The following is a 17,045-nucleotide window of genomic DNA, read 5'->3' as shown; positions in this document are numbered from 1 at the left end:
AAGTCCTGCCCCCTCCGCCCTGTTCAAATTCCCAACGGGTGCGTCACGCCGCTCCGTTCAGCCCGGGGCTGGCGTCAGACGTCGCGGCGGCCGGGCCAATCGGAGACCGCCGCTTCGCCGCGCCCCACCAATAGGCGACGTCCGGAGGTGGAGAAAGGGCGGGGGGGGAGGGCGGGGCGCGCTGGGGCAGAGGCGCCGCCCGGCGGGGAAGGAGAGCGGAGCCAGGCGAGGCGGCGGCACCACCACAAAATGGCGGCGGGGTCGGGCAGCGCGGCGGCTGTGGTAGCGGTGGGAGGCAGCGGCCCGGCGGGGCCTCAGGCTACCGGCGCTACGGCGGCGGGATCCGCCCCGGCGGGGAGCGGTGCGCCGGTGCCGGGCCCTGGGGCGGTGCTGATCGGGGACCGCCTGTACTCGGGGGTGCTGATCACGCTGGAGAACTGCCTGCTGCCCGAGCACACGCTGCGCTTCACCCCGTCCATGAGCAGCGGCCTCGACCCCGACACCGAGACCGAGCTGCGCGTCACCGGCTGCGAGCTCATCCAGGCGGCCGGCATCCTGCTTCGTCTCCCGCAGGTGGGGCTGGGCCGCGGCCTGGCCGGTCGGGGCGCCGGCGGCCGGGGAGGAAGGCCGCGGCGGGGCGGGAGTGGGGTCGGGCGTCTTTGCTCCCTGGCAGGGGAGAGCTTTGTTCGCTAGGCCTCGGCCCGCTGCCGCCGGCGCGGAGCCGCCGCTCGATCGCTAGGCCGCCGTCCGCAGTTAGAGAGGCGAGGAGGGCTGGGGAGCTGCCCCTTCTGGCCGGGCTTTGGGACGCGAGAGCCGCTGGGCCTCCCCGCCGGGCCTGCGGCCTTCCCCACCCGGCTGGGAGCAGGAAGCGGGTGATGTAACCGCCTTCCTGCGCCGCCCCCGCCGCCTCCCCGCGCCGGCCCGGGCAGGGCGTGGGCTCCCCCGGTGCTTCTTTAGGATCGGGGCTTGCGGAAAGAAGGGCTTCCTAGACTCCTTTGAATTGTGGGGACCTGGGAAGGGTTTTGTTTCCTGGCGAACTCAAATCGCAAACGGTCTCATCGCTCTCTGAGCGTAAAGCTTTCCGGGCACCGTCTAGCTGCCGAGTCTCAGCTGCTCAAATTGTGTTATGAGTCTGTGCAAATCATAGTATTCGATTATTAGATTAGATTCCCCCCTCCTTCCACGCCGAAAAAATGGAGTTTTTCTGGCGTACTGTCGTAACTTTCAGTTTTTATTGGGTTCTAGTGTTTGGGTTGGGTTTTTTAAAATTATTTTTTATTTATTAATTCATTATTATTTATGCCATTTATAAGATTAATTTGGAACATATTTTCCTCTTTCATAAAAGAAGCTTGCAATTTAACGTATGTATTTGACTTACAGTGTTTCTGATATTGATGATATTTTGGGCAACTTAATTTGTTACTGAGGTAGGGGTGCTAGTTTTCTTTAGATACCACTGAACTTACTCCCATACTTAAATATAGCTTAGCTAGTCTTCTGGGTCTTAAATCTGTTGAAATCATTCAACGTAATTTCTTTTTGGAGCCGGTAGTTGTTTTGTTAATACCTGTTATGGTTACTTCCTTTTTAGGTGGCTATGGCTACAGGACAGGTGCTATTTCAACGATTTTTTTATACCAAGTCTTTTGTGAAGCATTCCATGGAGGTAAGGAAATATTAGAAGATGTATATGGCTACAAATGTTATTTAATGTTTGATCTATTTTGGCAAGTTGTCAACTTAGAGTGTTGGTAACTAGCCCGTAGATTTTACTTACTGATCAACAGGATTTTACAAAGCTACATAGTACTGATTTTGTCAAATTTTCAGTATTTCCTTGTTTTACCACCATTTTCTCTTGTTATCCCTCCTTAAGCTGTTGGAGGCGATCAGTTCCTGATTTGAGCAAAACATCAGTATCTTGCAATACTTATATTTCAGCATGTGTCAATGGCCTGTGTTCACCTGGCATCCAAAATTGAAGAAGCACCAAGACGCATAAGGGATGTAATTAACGTGTTCCATCGCCTTAGACATCTACGGGAAAAAAAGTAAGCTTAGACTTTGAAAAGATCTGAAGTATTTGTGTTGTATTTTAATTATTAAACTTCATGGGCCGATGATAGTATCATTCCCTGTTTCATAAATCAGGGAACATCTTGAAGAGATCTCATGAAAGAGAAAAGTGAGTTGACCCATTTTATTAAGTAAATATTTTTGGTGTTATAAACAGCGATGTCTCTTAGATGAACACAATTTAACCTGCATATGAGTACTCTTTGAGGTTAAGATTATCTTCTTTGGGATTTGAAATTGTCTTGCAGAAAACCTGTGCCTCTAATACTGGATCAAGAATATGTGAACTTGAAGAATCAAATTATTAAAGCAGAAAGAAGAGTGTTAAAGGAGTTGGGATTTTGTGTTCATGTAAAGCACCCTCATAAGGTTTGTACTGTATAAGTTAACTCTATAATCAGTGTTTCGTATGCTGTATATGCTTTGAGTAGACTGTATGGTTTGTACATGGTAATGCTAGTTAATTCAGTAAAGCCAGCTTCTTATGATCCCGATGTCTTCTTTCTCATTTAAGACATTCTTACTAGTTGGTCTTGTATCACTGCTGAATGACGGCTGGAGGTGGATGCAGATGCTAAGTATTCCTTGAAGTCAAATTATATAAGTAGGTAGCTTTGCTGTTAGAAAACGTCAACTAAACATAGGTTCTTAAGCAGAAAGGAATTTGGAGACCTAGGGTTGTGATATCCTATTATCAGAAACGCTGTGTGTCATGATCACTCCTTGTGGAAACACGCTGAGGTTATTAAACCCATATGAGTTAGTTAGCAGTGTTTCTTATGTTCTAAAAAGTACACTTGGGTGTGAAGGGCTTGACTAGAAATGAGACAATTCTCAAGTATCACGTGTCAGAGGAGGATGATACTTGGAGGATGTAACTGGTGCAAATGTTTAAGCTGGTGCTTTAGTACCATTAGCGTTATGCCTTAAGTAGCTAAGTGTGGTAAAAGAACCTCCTGCTCCTGTGCCAGCAGAACTTGGGATCTTGCTCTTTCTTCCTCTAAAAATACTGCTGTCTTCAGGTCTTTTTGAGCCTACTTGACTTTCAGAATTCACTCATGTTATCAGTACCCCAGAGGACAATTGTACTTGCTTGTTAATTGGTATGAATTTTTGCTGTTAGAGTAGTCTTTTTATCTGCATTCTTGTTTTCCTTTTAAACCTAAGAAAAAAAACTAGGACTGAATAAACCAGCGACACAAAACATGTTAGATCTGTTCTGTGCAAATACTGTTACACTTCTGTTACTGCTTATTGCAGCTAGCAATATTTTCTCCTAAGTTACAGCTAAAAAGGAATCGTGAATTGTATAGGAGAACATACCTAGCTTGAAAACAGTTGAAGACAAGACATCTATAGATGAATAGCATGATGACTGAGCTCAGAAGACGGAGAGCTAGGAAGGTCAGATCTTGTTGAGTGTCAACTCATGCAAACTTCTGCATTGGAGAGCAGTGGATAAACACTGGGGATGTTGCAAACACTCTCATGTGGAGTGAGTGTTTTAGAACTTGAGAGTAACAGATGCCTCATGGATGTCCCTCTGAAATAAATAGGTGGCGCTCAAGATTCTTGTTAATAACTCAATAACCCATATCTTCCAGATAATCGTTATGTACCTTCAGGTATTAGAATGTGAACGTAACCAACACCTGGTCCAGACTTCATGGTAAGTTGATTTTCTTTGTTTTAAGAGACCAGCAGGGGCAGTAGCAGAAATATGTCACTTGAGGCACTCTGGGCAGCATTGCTCAGGGATGATTGTGGGCCACACCAGACAGCTCCAGTGTTTCTTGGCGTGCCCCAAACTACTACCCAAATGTTGATCGGCCTCTTAAGTTAGAGGCACTGTTTTAATGGTAAGGTAGCTTTCCACCCTGACTTCTCACTTCCCTCCTCTCTGCTTTCACTTTTCAGCTGAAGGGAAAGTTTTGAGTGGGTGTTAGGGTTTTCTTGGGGGGGTTTTTTTTGTTCTTCGGAGAAAATTGTGTGTAGTTAAAGTCTGTTACCAGTGCTGGGAAGTGGCTGTTCCCAAGGATTCAGCTTGATTACAGGTGTATCAAAAACTCAGCATAGATAAATTTCTTTTATCTATATGGATAATGCAAGATGTCAGCTTCTAAGACTGGATAAACTCAATGTTTTCATGTTTGCCAAGAAATGTCCTCTGCCTTGTCACTCTTACTACAGTAAAGATTTGCTTGGGGATGGGAAGCTTATGTAAAATTCCAGGTCTTAAACTTAATAAATACATAATGCTTTTAAACAACAATGCTTTTTAACAATACTGCGGTTTAAAAACCTTTAGTGAATCCAAAGATATATTTCTGCTGACTGAACTGTCTGGTACTGTGACCTGTGTGTAGAGAACCAGTTTTGACTTTTCTTTTCTGTACTCTTTTAATCAAAGGGTAGCCTCTGAGGGTAAGTGACTAAGACTTCTCCTCTGCTGCCCAAGCGCTATGGTGCAGGGATAGCTGCCGTCTTCAGTCAAACCAAAGCAGGCTCTACAAAGAGAAGGCTGACTCTAGACAGGTGGTATATACATGATAGTATAGTAACTGGCCAACTGCTTCTTGTGCTTATACTTTTTGACTTTTATTTTTATTGTGCATTTTGACTGTTGTATATTTTATAACCTGATTGTTGAAGGTCTGACAGATTTTTAATGTTATATTTCTATAACTGTTAAAATGATGTATTATTAAATGATAAAGCAAAATAAGGTGGGATTTAAATCTTAAAGGGATGAATTAACACAACAAAAACTGAAGCCTAGTTTCCATTTGTAAACTAGTTAGAAAAATTTGAGTAGATTTGCGAAGCTTGGAGTCAAATGTAATGCTTAACACTTACAGAAACTTCCCACTACCAGATTTCCCAGTACCATTGCATGACGTACTTGAATGTGAGTTACGGACTGCTCATTACCAGTTTTCTACTGGTTACGAAAGGAGGGGTAGGTGAGGAGGAGGGTCGAAATTACCCCAACTGAGAAATGGTTCCGATGTTAAAATAACTTATTTGTGTACGGAGGCTTGTTGCTTCCAGTACCTGAAAACTAGTGGATATCCAGTATAAGTGATTTTTGAAATGTGCATTTTTACAACATTACCTTTTTCTTAAAATATTGTGACAAGGATTCATTTCCTCATGTGTCTGATTCTGAGCCCACAGGGAAAATATGCAGAGGCCAAACTTGGAAGCAGGCATATTTTTCAATTTGGCAAATGAGAAAAAGGCTGTACGACTTCCAGATATTTGAAGTACCGCTTTTCTTTATTGCTTCTTTTGCCAAAAGGTTTGTGCTCTCTTTGTAGCGGGACAGGAAAAGTAGGTTTTGAAGTTCCTTTCTCCCAGAAAGATGAGCTGATGTTTAGCATTGCTTCTCTGGGGTAGCAGTTGCTCTTCGTATAACCAAGAATGTAAGACAACTGGGGCAGGTGGGAGTTTGATACTCTTGGGATTCAAGTTCCTTCTGTCTGTCCTGTGTAAACTGGTTACAAGTGTTTGGACTGTGGTCTCTGGTTTGGATGTCTTGGGGGTGAGTGAATCCTTGTATACTGGGTACCCACATGGTTAATTACTACTTTCAGAAAGTGTATTATTTTGAGGACTCTCTACTGTCTCTGGTTTTAGCTTTTTCCCCACCTGATACTTTGCTTGACATATGTGCTCAAAAATCTAGTAGATCTTTTTAAGCACATCAGCTGACAGATTCAGAGGAAGTTACTTTGTGTATTTAAGATTTAGAAGAATAATGCTTAAGTGTACTGACTGGAATATATGCAATATTTTACAGTTTTCTCATTCTGTGAATATTCATTTTAAGCAACCTTACTGAAATGGGACAATTTGGAAACCATATTTCATGTGCCAAAGAGGAGATCTGCCTGAATACTGAGTATTCTCCTGAACTGATGTTCCCAAACACCCTGATTTCTTCTATGGCTGCTTTTTGCATCAAAAAGAATTCTGTTCTGGATGGAATATAATGCTTCTGAAGGAAAAGGGACCCCTTACATTCCTGGTGGAAGTTGACGCATGCTGAAGTGGACTGCATTTTCATGGGAGAACTACTACAGGAGCTGCAACTTTCAGCAAACCATCTGGGTTCAGCCCTATTGCAAAGAAACATGTGAACCTAAAAGTCTATAACTGAGTACTTCAGATTATATTGTGTGTTGTCTTGATGAAAATAAGTTGTCTATTGCATGAGAGCAGGCCAGTAGAGATCCAGAAGGAAAAGTGAAGTTAAAATTGGTTCTCTTTTCACAACTGAATTTTCAGCAGCCAGTCAGTCAAAATTAATTTGTCACACAAACCTCCCCTTGAGGGAGTTGTTTTGGTTTTGGTTTGGTTTGTGGGTTTTTTGGTTTGTTTTTTTTTTGTTTGTTTTTTTTTTTTTTTTTAGTAAAATCATTCAACTTTTCTTTAGATTTACAGGAGTATAATGTTGAAGTCTAGTAACTGAATGCAGAAAGAAATAGTCCTTGTAGAAGTAAAAACAAAAAAAAAAACCCAAAAAACACCAAGCAACTTTGCAGTGCCATGCAACTGCTGATATCCTGTCTTTCAGGAATTACATGAACGATAGCCTGAGAACAGATGTCTTTGTAAGATTCCAGCCAGAAAGCATTGCCTGTGCATGTATTTACCTCGCAGCTAGGACGCTGGAGGTGAGCATACAGTTCCATTAATTTGAAGTTTGTTAGGTCTTTTAATAGAAGCAGAAAACTGAGCATGTCTTCCCTTCCTTTTCAGATTCCACTTCCTAATCGTCCACACTGGTTTTTACTCTTTGGAGCAACAGAGGAAGAAATTCAAGAAATCTGCTTAAAAATTTTGCAACTCTATACTCGGAAAAAGGTTTGCTGCTTTTTCATATTGTGAGCCTTCGTTAAAGGCTGCCGCTTGGAACATGAGTTGGAAAACCTTATCCCATTTGAAACTAGCTGCAAGCCTGGTACATTAAGTGGAACAGGATAGCAGTCACAGTCTCTGGGTCTGGGTCTCTTCAGACTTCCCCCCCCCCCCCCCCCATCTTGGAAGTGAGTAATCAGAAAGTCTAGTTTACTAAGCTTTGTCATAAGTGGTGCTGCTGTGTTCACAGGTTGATTTATCTGATCTGGAAAGTAAAGTAGAAAAGAAGAAATTGGCTATTGAAGAGGCAAAAGCACAAGCTAAAGGTCTAGTACCTGAAGGAGCCCCAAGTTTGGATAACACATCAGGATTTTCTCCTATCCCAAAAAATGGTAAGTAGTGGATAACTTGTTTTTAATAACTCTTTCTCATCTTAAATGTATATTTGCCCTTTTGGGGTGCATATACAGTGTGGTTTTGGTTTCGTTAGTTTTTTTTTTTTCTTAGTTTCTTAGCCTAGAAGCCAGCTTGCTAGAAGCTGGCTTCTAGCGACTATTCAAATGGCAGAGTTTGAATAGCATTGTAACTTTGTAATTTCTTGAAACGGCTAAAGACTAAAACCAAATTAGTCTAAAATTAAGGCTAGTTTAAACTTATAGTACAGGGACTTGCTTTTATGTGGTTTTGCAATAAACTCAAACAAATACTTGCAATTGGCATGTTATGTTAAAGCAATATTAAAGCATAGGTATGATTAGGAACTCTGACAGGAGTAGTATTTTTGGGTGATGGGTGGGGACTGTTTTCCTGGATACTTGGTCTAAAGTTTACAGTCTGGTGCATGTCTTACTAGAAGATAACATTTACCATCTTCCTCCTCAGTTTACTTTTAAAAAGATACTGAATAATTGGCAAGAAAAGGAAGTTGCTGTTCTGCCTTCTTGAAGGGGCTTTGAAAGCAATGTGTTACTATTGCAGTTAACTTCCCGGTGTTACTTCAATATTTTGGCAGAAATGTTTCAGATTAACTTCTGCCTTCTGTGAACTTCTTCAGATTGTGTGTGCATGCGTGTGTGCGCATATAGTCAAACTACATATATACAGTACTGATTATTACAAAGATGATGAAATGGGGTGAGGGGAGGCTTCAGTCCTTCTTTCAGTCACTACCCATACTTTCAAAATAAGGTAACAAAGGCTTATTTTTCTAGAGTCTCCAAAAGAGGTTAAAGGAAATAAACCTTCACCGCTACCTGTTCAGGCAATGAAGAATGCTAAAAGGAAAACAGAGGGAGCAAAAAGAATGAGTTCAAATAGCCCAGTAAATGGGTAAGGCTTTCATAATGAAGCAGCTTATTTTTTCCCATTACTACTTTAAGCAAAATAACTTACTGTTGATTGTCTCTTGCAGCGTTCAGAAAGGAAGAGAAAGCAGAAGTCGAAGTGGAAGTAGAGATCAAAGTTACTCAAGATCTCCATCCAGATCCGCATCCCCTAAGCACAGGTATCTACTATTGTAAAAGAAGGGCGTGCTGTGAGAAGCTCCCAGACTAAAATTTCACAGAGCGAGCTTTGGTAGTTTCTCAGCAAGAGAGGCTGAGAACTCTTAGCCTGTTAAAGCTCCAGAAACGGTATGGGTCAGAGTTGTACTGTCCTGGCTCACAGGTCAAGGGAGTTGCAGTGTCTGACCTTGTCGTACCTGTGCCAAATAGATTGAAAGGAGAGTGTAGGCATATTGGGACATTTTTGAATGTCAGCCTGTTTATTGGTGACGTCTGGCCCACCAAGCAGCAGGATTTGTTTGTTGTTTTGGGTTTTTTATATTTAAAGCCAGATGTTTGTGGCTACAACCTGTTATGTTTTTACTGAACTGTACTGGAGTAGTTAAAGCATTTTCTGCAGGAGATGAACTCTTATCTCCAGCCTTAGTCTCATTGATAGTTGCTCCTGCAAAACTGTAACTTATGAAATACAAAATGATCTTGTTTGGTATGTAGTTGAGAGCAGTAGAGATTCATGCCCCTCAGTCAATGCAAGTTTGACTTATTCAGCAGTCTGTATCCCATTGGGTTTGGGTGTGTACTGATAAAAGTATGGCTCTGTATTAATGTGTATGTGGAAAAGACCAAAGCTAAAATCTGCTGATTAAAATTCTTCTTAAAATGTGAATTCAAAATTGCATTTTAGTAATTACCTGAATTTATCGAAACATCTTTAAAATCTGCTTTCTGTACTGCCTTTGACTTGGAAGTTTGGCATATAACCATGCTACCCATAGAGGGGTAGTAATCCAAGAGACGGAAAGGAACATTAACTCCAAACTTGGGCGTTTTGGTGACAGTATTACTATAACTGAAGTGGGAGAAGTAGTGTTACCTTTTGTCTTATTGTTGGCAGCACTTTGAATCTGGCAGTTACTCTTAACTATTTGGGTGTGTTTTCTAAGTAGTGAAGGGAAAAAAAATCTAAAACTGAGACATGACTACTATACTCCAAACGGATTTGAGTTTCTAAACGTCAGTATTTCTACAGTAACCAGATGTGATCAAGTCTGGGACACAAGATTAGTTTTCATGGGATACTGAACAACAGAACACAGAATCAAGTGCCTGGTCTCAAACTGTGCTTGCACACCTTGGCTCTATAAGTGAGAAGCATTTGTCTATATGGTACTTAAAGTGTGTGTGTATGTATTGTGACTACATTTAGGCGCTAATAGCAATAGTAGAGTAATTCTGTTTAAGAAAATCATATGCTTTCTCTCCTGTTTTTTCTCTTTCCTTAGGAAAAGTGAAAGTTACTCCACATCGAGCGGTTCCAAATCCCACAGCCGTTCTAGGAGCCGCAGTGACTCTCCTCCGAGACAGTTCAACCATAGTTCTAGCTACAAGGGTTCCAAGGTGAGAAATTACAAGAAATCAAAAGACTACAAATACTCCACACACAAACCACGGAAATCACGCAGCAGGAGTTCGTCACGTTCCAGGAGCCGATCCCGGGAGCGTTCTGACCATTCGGGGAAGTACAAGAAGAAGAGTCACTACTATAGAAATCACAGGCATGAGCGTTCACGCTCCTATGAGCGAGCAAGTCATCGCTATGACCGAGACCATCCTGGCCACAGTAGGCATAGGCGATGAATAAAGCAAAAAGTTCTTTCCTTTGGAATTTAAGCAGTGGAGCTCTTCCCCATTTGGTCTTTGCAGTGTAGGGTTAACCTGGCTTGTAAACCACCTAGCTTGAGTCATGTCCATTCTGCTGGCAATTCTGTACTTACTGTCATGAACCCAAAGGAAAGACGCTAACAAGACAGGATGATGTGAAAGACTTAATCTGATGAATGTCTTGGTGACTGGTCTGCTGGAGTGTCACCTAATAACACTGCAGAACTTGTCTCTGGATGCTCCTATGCCTGCTCTTTAGTAATTTGCATACCGTAGTGCAGTGGAGTGTTATTTGGGACTTCCAGTTCTGCAAGCAGGACCTCCATTGCTCAGTAGTTGGAATACTGTGCTGAACAGTCCTTCCCTGTGGAACTAGAAGGCTCAAGACAGTTCATAAAAACCATTGGAGTGGCTTGGTGCTAACAAAGCTGTCTTTTCATACTGACTCAATTATGGTGTACAAACGTAAGGTGACTTTTTTAGAACTGTTGCCTATATTAGGTTATATATGTGTATATATATTTTGCAGTGTTACAGTACAGTATGGGAATATGGCCTTACTAGCCTTTACACCTTATCCACAATGTAAATAAGCATTTGTTTAATACAGGTGGAAGATATATACAGAAAATTCAAAACTTGAATTCTATCAAAAGACTTGTGTAGAAAATTCTGATAAATGTGAAAGTATTTAGCTCTGTGTATTGAGAGTAGTATATTTTTATCTGTGCAATGCTGTGTGCAGGCCACCAGCTCATAAGACATTTCCTATATATACATTTTAAGTGGTTTGAAATTCTTTACTCAGGATCTTTGACACTCTGAAGAATTAGTAGTTTGTCAATCTGCATGCTTGTTGAAGAACAGAGCATTTAAAAAAAAAAAAAAAAAAAAAGGCAAAACCCCCACAGCCCAGTAGTATCAGTTCTAGTGGTATATCTGAGCTGTTACTCTCATGCTCCCTAATTTCATTAAAGTATTTGATTTTCTATTAAAATTACTTGATAGTAGTTTCTTATGAGCTATACCACTGTGCCTACTCATAAGGAAAGAAATGTGGTGCTGAATGAGGAGATCATCAAATTGTAATAGATTTAAGATTAGCCTAAGTTGTTACACCCTGCATATAAGGATAGTAGATGCCATGCTGGGCCCATCCTGGAGGAGCAGAGTGGTGTACTGTGTGAGGTAGGGTGCTGCTGTTTGAGCCTTTCAAGCTCTGTGAGTAGATCTTACTAGAACCACTGCCTGCTGGTTAAACTTCCTCTGTCCACTCCGGGGGAAACAAGATGCCTTAGGTTTTTTTTGTGGTCAACCTTGGAGGTGCCTCAGTGTGACAGTGACTCTTCTAACACTTCTTTTAAATCCAAACCAATCTCATGGCACTCTTAATTTTTAATGTGGAGGCAGGGCAGCTGAAAGGATGGGCAGTCAGCCTTTCTTTAGCCAACCTCTAGTCTACCAATTTCCTGAGCTGGAGGTTGTGTAGGATTATTCTGTGTAAGTAGTCAAGTTCACAAATACGTCCGCTGGTAATCTTGGTTTGAACCAGGTATTGCGTTTGACCTCTGCGGCTCCCTCTGGCATTCTCTTCCTTACCAGGAATTACTACTTCATGCAAGTTACCTGTTCTAAATGCATCATTACTGGATAGTTTCAGTGGGTTGCCCCTATTTCCTCTGTGGGGGGAAGACTAGTTATTTCCTGGTCACCTTGCAGTAGCAGTAGTTGGCTTGTAGTTCTTTACCATGGTTCTGATTACATCTCAGCTGGGAAAAGACAATTAATTGAGATAGGCAGCAGATACAAGGAAAGCTCCTTGGAGCTTCAGCAGAGCACTGCTATGGCATGAAAGTTAACCTGCTCCTGTATCAGCAAACTATCTGCCTTGACTTGAGCTTTGCACACAGATGGAAACTAGTTATTTCATACTTGATGTGCTAAATAATTGAGTAGAAGTCAAAGGATTAGAGTAGCTCAGACATAATGTGTGATACAAAAAGTAACTTTGATCTATTCAAGTATGAACAACCTGAAATAACGTTCTCTAGAGAGTTCCCATTTTAAGTCTGATTCTTACTACCTGGATATTACTTAGGAGCAGGTCAACCTCAACTCTCTGTTTCCTAATTCCAGTTCTAAAAGGTAGTCGGTGTTTCTCTTTAATTACTTCATTCTGCTCCGGATGCTTCCCAAATTGCCTCTTGTCCAGTTCCTGAGGTAAGCAGCGTACGGGGAGGCAGGTTGCACAGCTGCAGCCTCCTCCAGAAAGACTTGAAGAGGAATTACCTTAGTTAAGTCTCAACTCTGCTAGCTACAGACATGACCTTTCTCCAGTGCAAGTAGCATGGACGAGGGTAAAGGTAAGACCCAGGCTATGTACACTTTTCTGCATGAACATAATGTCGCCTGGCATAAAAATCAGCATCTGTGTTCTATAAACTACTGTGCTTGTGTACGGTGCTGAATAAATAGTAATCTACTTTCTAGTACATTTGTTAAAATCTGGAGAGGAAAAAACGAGGGAGGAAATGGGTATATTTTTACATTAAAGCGGTTTTGTTCCAAAACAAAAGGGATTATATCACAGGATTAAAAGACGTCCTGTTCTAGAAGAGAACAGTCTGTCTTTACCAGCAAAAAGCCCGATACAGATAGCTACACAGAATGTCCTGGCAGCGAGGTGGGTTTGGGAGAAGATGCTTAGCGTAGCTAGAGGAAGTGTCAGATAGAACTGTTGAAATATGGGGGCTGAGTCGTTGGAGGGGAGTAGAGGCGCCTCTGTTTGAGAGACGTGCCTGTGTTCACTCGGGGGGTATGGTGCGCAGCCGTAAGGGCAGGCAAATGTTGTATTGTTTTACTTTGCTCAGGAAGTCCGAGATGAAAGAGTTACTGCGTGTATCTGGTAACCAGGGGAATTTACAAGCACGTAGTTTTTCAGTATTTACTGTGCTGAGTGCTAAAACCTGTAGGCTCGGTCATATTTCACTCGGAGTAATTGGCTCGGCATTCCGAAGCAGTCAGTTCAGAGTTTCAATTTAAGCTCTTTGCAGTGGTCAACTTAACGAACCTTTGAATTAAATCCCCGTCTCCTTGAAGTTAGGAATCTTGGGCATGCTGTTAGTTTAGGCACCTCTCCAGCTGATACCAAACATAACATCCACCAATCCACAAATGTCTGGGATGGAACATGCATTTCTCCTAACTTAAAATGTATCTGGCAGATCCCAGCTGAATTTCACGAACAGTAACGGCTCTGGTCCTCTGCGTCTGAACAACAGTGAACAAACTGCACCGGTAAGGACTGTGGTCGAGCTCTGGGAGATGACAGAACTGTGGTTTATGAGAATCTTGACACATGGGAAAGAGAAGTGGGCTAGGTGCCAGTTCTTGCGCTGTGAAAATGTTTCGAAGTGGATGAACATCTGTGATGGTTTTGATGTGAGCCAGCCCCAGGGAACTGTTGAGACAACTCAGGGAAGTAAGTGCTGCTGACAACAAGCAAGCCAGAATTCCCATTAACGCAGCGGACGGATTATTTTCTTCTCTTTTCTTGGCACCGGTTTGCATTCATTCACCTGATCTCTTGTGAGCGCGGTTCCTGTGGTAGGTGTCAAGTGGATGTGATTGGGCATGATACTGTAAAAGAGCCTGGAAAAAAAGAAATTGGCCCAGTCTTTGGAGAAAATGTTAAGAAATATTGTGTCAGGTCATTGCGCTGTTCCTCGCGTATGCTTAGTGTCCTCTTACAACCCTACTGTGTGTCTCTTTACACCTGATTGTCAGTTGTTTTCCCCGGTGTTTCCTACAGAGCTGAAAGGAACAGGACTGCTTTTGTCCCATTAGAAAAACATCCTTCACCTTGGGGTCATCTGATGGGGTAGCAATCGGAAACCACTGGTGTCTGGCAGAACTGTGGTGGTTCATGTGAAATGATACGAAGAGACGGTCCACACCCGAACCACGACTTAGGAAATCACCCTTCCGTGGGCAGTCCTGCACGTGAGCTCTTGGGGAACTTGCCGATTCCTTGGTGAAGAGCTTGCTTTCTGAACCTGTTAGTTCTTTAATTCCTACTCTTTTTCCTAGTAGGCGGAGCTGGATATAGACTAAACGATGTGTAATCCTGCTCGGACATTATTTCACTATTTACTGAAGGGTCAACTGTTCTTTTCTAGATGCCATTAGTGGTTGATCTAGTGCATATTCCAGGAGGCTGGAGAAGTGGTGCAGGCCTGCGTTATGCCCATCCTTGAATCCAGACAGAGTCTAAATCCTTGTAGTCAGAAAATATGACAACCTCTGACCTGACTAGTTCCTCCAGCTGAAACCTGTGCCTAGGAGTTTCACTGTATTCATAGTGCTGAGACCAATCTTTTTTCTTTAGCTCCCCCCAGCTACCAGTGCTTGTGAGTATATCACAGATCGTACAATATTTAGAACTTGTTTACAACCTGTAGTCCTACTGGGTGAGACATTCTGAGAGAATCTAAGTTTTTAAGAAAACAGAAAAAATTCTAGTTCTCATGGTTACAAAGATTATAGAACACAGAAATCTGTGTGTATCAGGCTGAGCAACCAAGACGAGGAGCTTAGTTTTACCTAAAACAAAAAACCCACCACATTTTTATGTACGTGCATGCACGTACAAGTCTCGGCTCTTAGGGTGAGTTATGACTTCGTTTTCTGAATGAAGACTGCAATGTGGCTCTCACTCATCAGAACATCTCTCGGGTTACTCTGTGATCTCTCTGTATCTGGTGTTCACATGTAATTCCTTCTGCTTGGAGAGAGGTTACCTCACTGGCAGAAGCTTTGAAGGGACTGTGCTTACTGAAACCTCTGACTTAGAAGGACGCTACAGTCTTGGCCAGGCTATGGTGTTATCTTCCCCCCCCCCCCCCCCGGAGATAAAGCCTCTGCCTGCTCTGGCAACACAGCCTAGTCCTCCTCCCTTCATGGGAAATAATCCTCTCGGCTTCCTGGCTAACGTTTCCTCAACGACGGACTCCGCAGCTATGAAGCCAATGTGCAGGTGGAAGGTCAGGCCTTCAGATCTGTATTTGCTCTGTATCAGCAGAGCCAACAAAGCTCCCCTTTTTCAAGTGAGAGCCTAAAGAATTATTTCCTCAAATATGGAACTGCTTCTAGCTCAGTGTGTGCCAGGCAGGTGGGGACCAAGAGGGAAAGAGCCCCCGTTGGGCAAGCCAAAGATAAGAAGCCAGGGGTTGACGCTATCAAAGAATAACTGAATGAACAGCAAAGCTTGGAATTTTTGAGATCAGATGAGAAAAGCAGCTTTCAATTCCCCGTTAGACATTGGGAAGGGAGGCTTTAATCGAGATTTACCGTGAGCTTCAGTGCAGACATCGCAGCCATGCAGGGCTGGGTGCTGAGCTCTTTGCACCTCTGGAAAATCAGCATGGTGGGAAATGGGAGAGAGGTTCCACCTTTGTTGCCGAGCTCACTGCCACTGCCTCTGGAGTCAGGCCAGAAAATTTGGAGTCCATTGCCACCTCTGAAGCCCGCTCAAGACCTGATATGGCCAGGTCTGAAGTACCAAAACTGATCATGGCTTTGGCTTACGGCACGTAAGTCTTTTGTGCACGTGTTTGTGAAGGGTGGCTACTCTTTTCGTGTTTGACTTCCCAGTCTGCTCAAACTGAATTCTGCTGACCTGAAGGCTGTGGATTGGTGGTTCAAAATCATTTAGTTAGAGGGAGGGTCTGTTTTAAACCTTATTTTGCTTGTTTTTCCCATGGACTGTCACTCTAGTAATGATTCTAGTGTTTGTTACACAAACACTAGAAATATTCTGATATGTTCTTGGGTGGAAAAAGTGCCAGAGACCTGCCAACCCGCCCCCCCCCCCCCCCCCCCAAAAAAAAACCACCCAAAAAACCAAAAACCCCACCAACCACCCCTTGCAGCATGTCCTGCACAAAGACAGAGCTAAGCCAAAGAGGAGCTGAATGAATGGAGTTCACTCAAATACGGAAACTGCAAGTAGCAATTATTTAAGCCTATTGCTTCATGCAAAATAAAAGGAGTATTTTCTCCCTTGTCCTGCCAGGTAATTCCTCTCCAAGGGTTGCCAGGCAACTCTTGTTTTTATTGTTTTTAAATGTGGGTGAGAAATTACTAAGCAAAGCAATTCTGCCTCTGGTGTGTCCAACTCAACTCAGGTTGAGCTGAACAGCGTAAAAAATACCTTATTAGGCTGTGGTTAACAGGGCGCTGAAATCTGGACTCGACTTCACGAGTCCGACAAAAGCAGGCCTGGAGGAACTAGCTTCTAGTACGCAGAACTGGGTTAAAAGCCGTGGCAAACAGAGCGGTAAGAGCTGGAAAGGAGATGACGAGAGCTGAGGTGAGAAGACGTGGCTGGGGCTGGCCAGATTCACTTTGGAGGCAATTCATCTCCAGCTGGTGGAAGAGATTCCTCATACGCTGGACCTGGTTGCTGTTTGCCATCTCCAGCACAGCAGGGAGCTCTGGGCAACGTTCCTCTCCTGTGTGCCTTGCTACGGCTTGTAACTTGGATGTCTACCTCCTATTACTCGGGAAAAACGCCTTGCAGATGGGATGGGACCTTGCTCGCTCATGGGAATCTGTCACCAACTCTGTGTGACCGTGGGCTGTATGACTGGACCCTGTCCCAGTTTCCCCACCTGTAAATGCAGAGTAAGAGGGGTTATGGCTTGTTTGGGGTTTGTGTTTGGTTTGGTTTTTTTTTTTTTTTTTTTTTTTAGGAAAACGTTGGGGCTTTGAAAAGCATCACGTAGAATTCTGTACAGCTCAACTCTGTGCCTTGTGCACCTAGACAATAGCAGGGATTTTCAGTATACGTTTTATTGACTGAGAAAAACATCTTCCTCTAGTTAGACTGTTTCTTCCCCTTCGAGAACTACTCTGAATTCCAGACAAGAGACAAGCACC

The 17,045-nt window shown here is 43.1% G+C and overlaps 1 protein-coding gene across 7 annotated transcripts; it reads left to right on the top strand.

The window, feature by feature from the left end:
- The first annotated feature begins 197 nt into the window (after positions 1-197).
- Positions 198-14,516, top strand: CCNL2 (cyclin L2). 7 transcript variants are annotated; one of them, XR_012778346.1, is made up of 12 exons: positions 198-573; positions 1,595-1,669; positions 1,945-2,054; positions 2,328-2,448; positions 3,684-3,748; positions 6,659-6,758; positions 6,844-6,948; positions 7,193-7,334; positions 8,154-8,271; positions 8,354-8,446; positions 9,728-12,469; positions 13,331-14,516. XR_012778346.1 is itself a non-coding variant. In XM_075520725.1 (11 exons), the coding sequence occupies exons 1-11, from the start codon at positions 250-252 to the stop codon at positions 10,080-10,082; spliced, it is 1,608 nt and encodes a 535-aa protein (XP_075376840.1). In that variant the 5' UTR covers positions 198-249; the 3' UTR covers positions 10,083-14,516. The 7 variants fall into 7 exon arrangements, 5 of the variants coding, with proteins under 5 accessions (XP_075376840.1, XP_075376845.1, XP_075376841.1 ...); XR_012778347.1 differs by having other exon boundaries at positions 9,728-13,403; positions 13,918-14,516; XM_075520725.1 differs by having other exon boundaries at positions 9,728-14,516.
- The last annotated feature ends 2,529 nt before the right edge of the window (positions 14,517-17,045 follow it).

Source organism: Mycteria americana, chromosome 18, assembly GCF_035582795.1.
Source record: "Mycteria americana isolate JAX WOST 10 ecotype Jacksonville Zoo and Gardens chromosome 18, USCA_MyAme_1.0, whole genome shotgun sequence".
Lineage (NCBI taxonomy): Eukaryota > Metazoa > Chordata > Aves > Ciconiiformes > Ciconiidae > Mycteria > Mycteria americana.
This window is presented reverse-complemented; position numbering and strand designations above follow the sequence as displayed.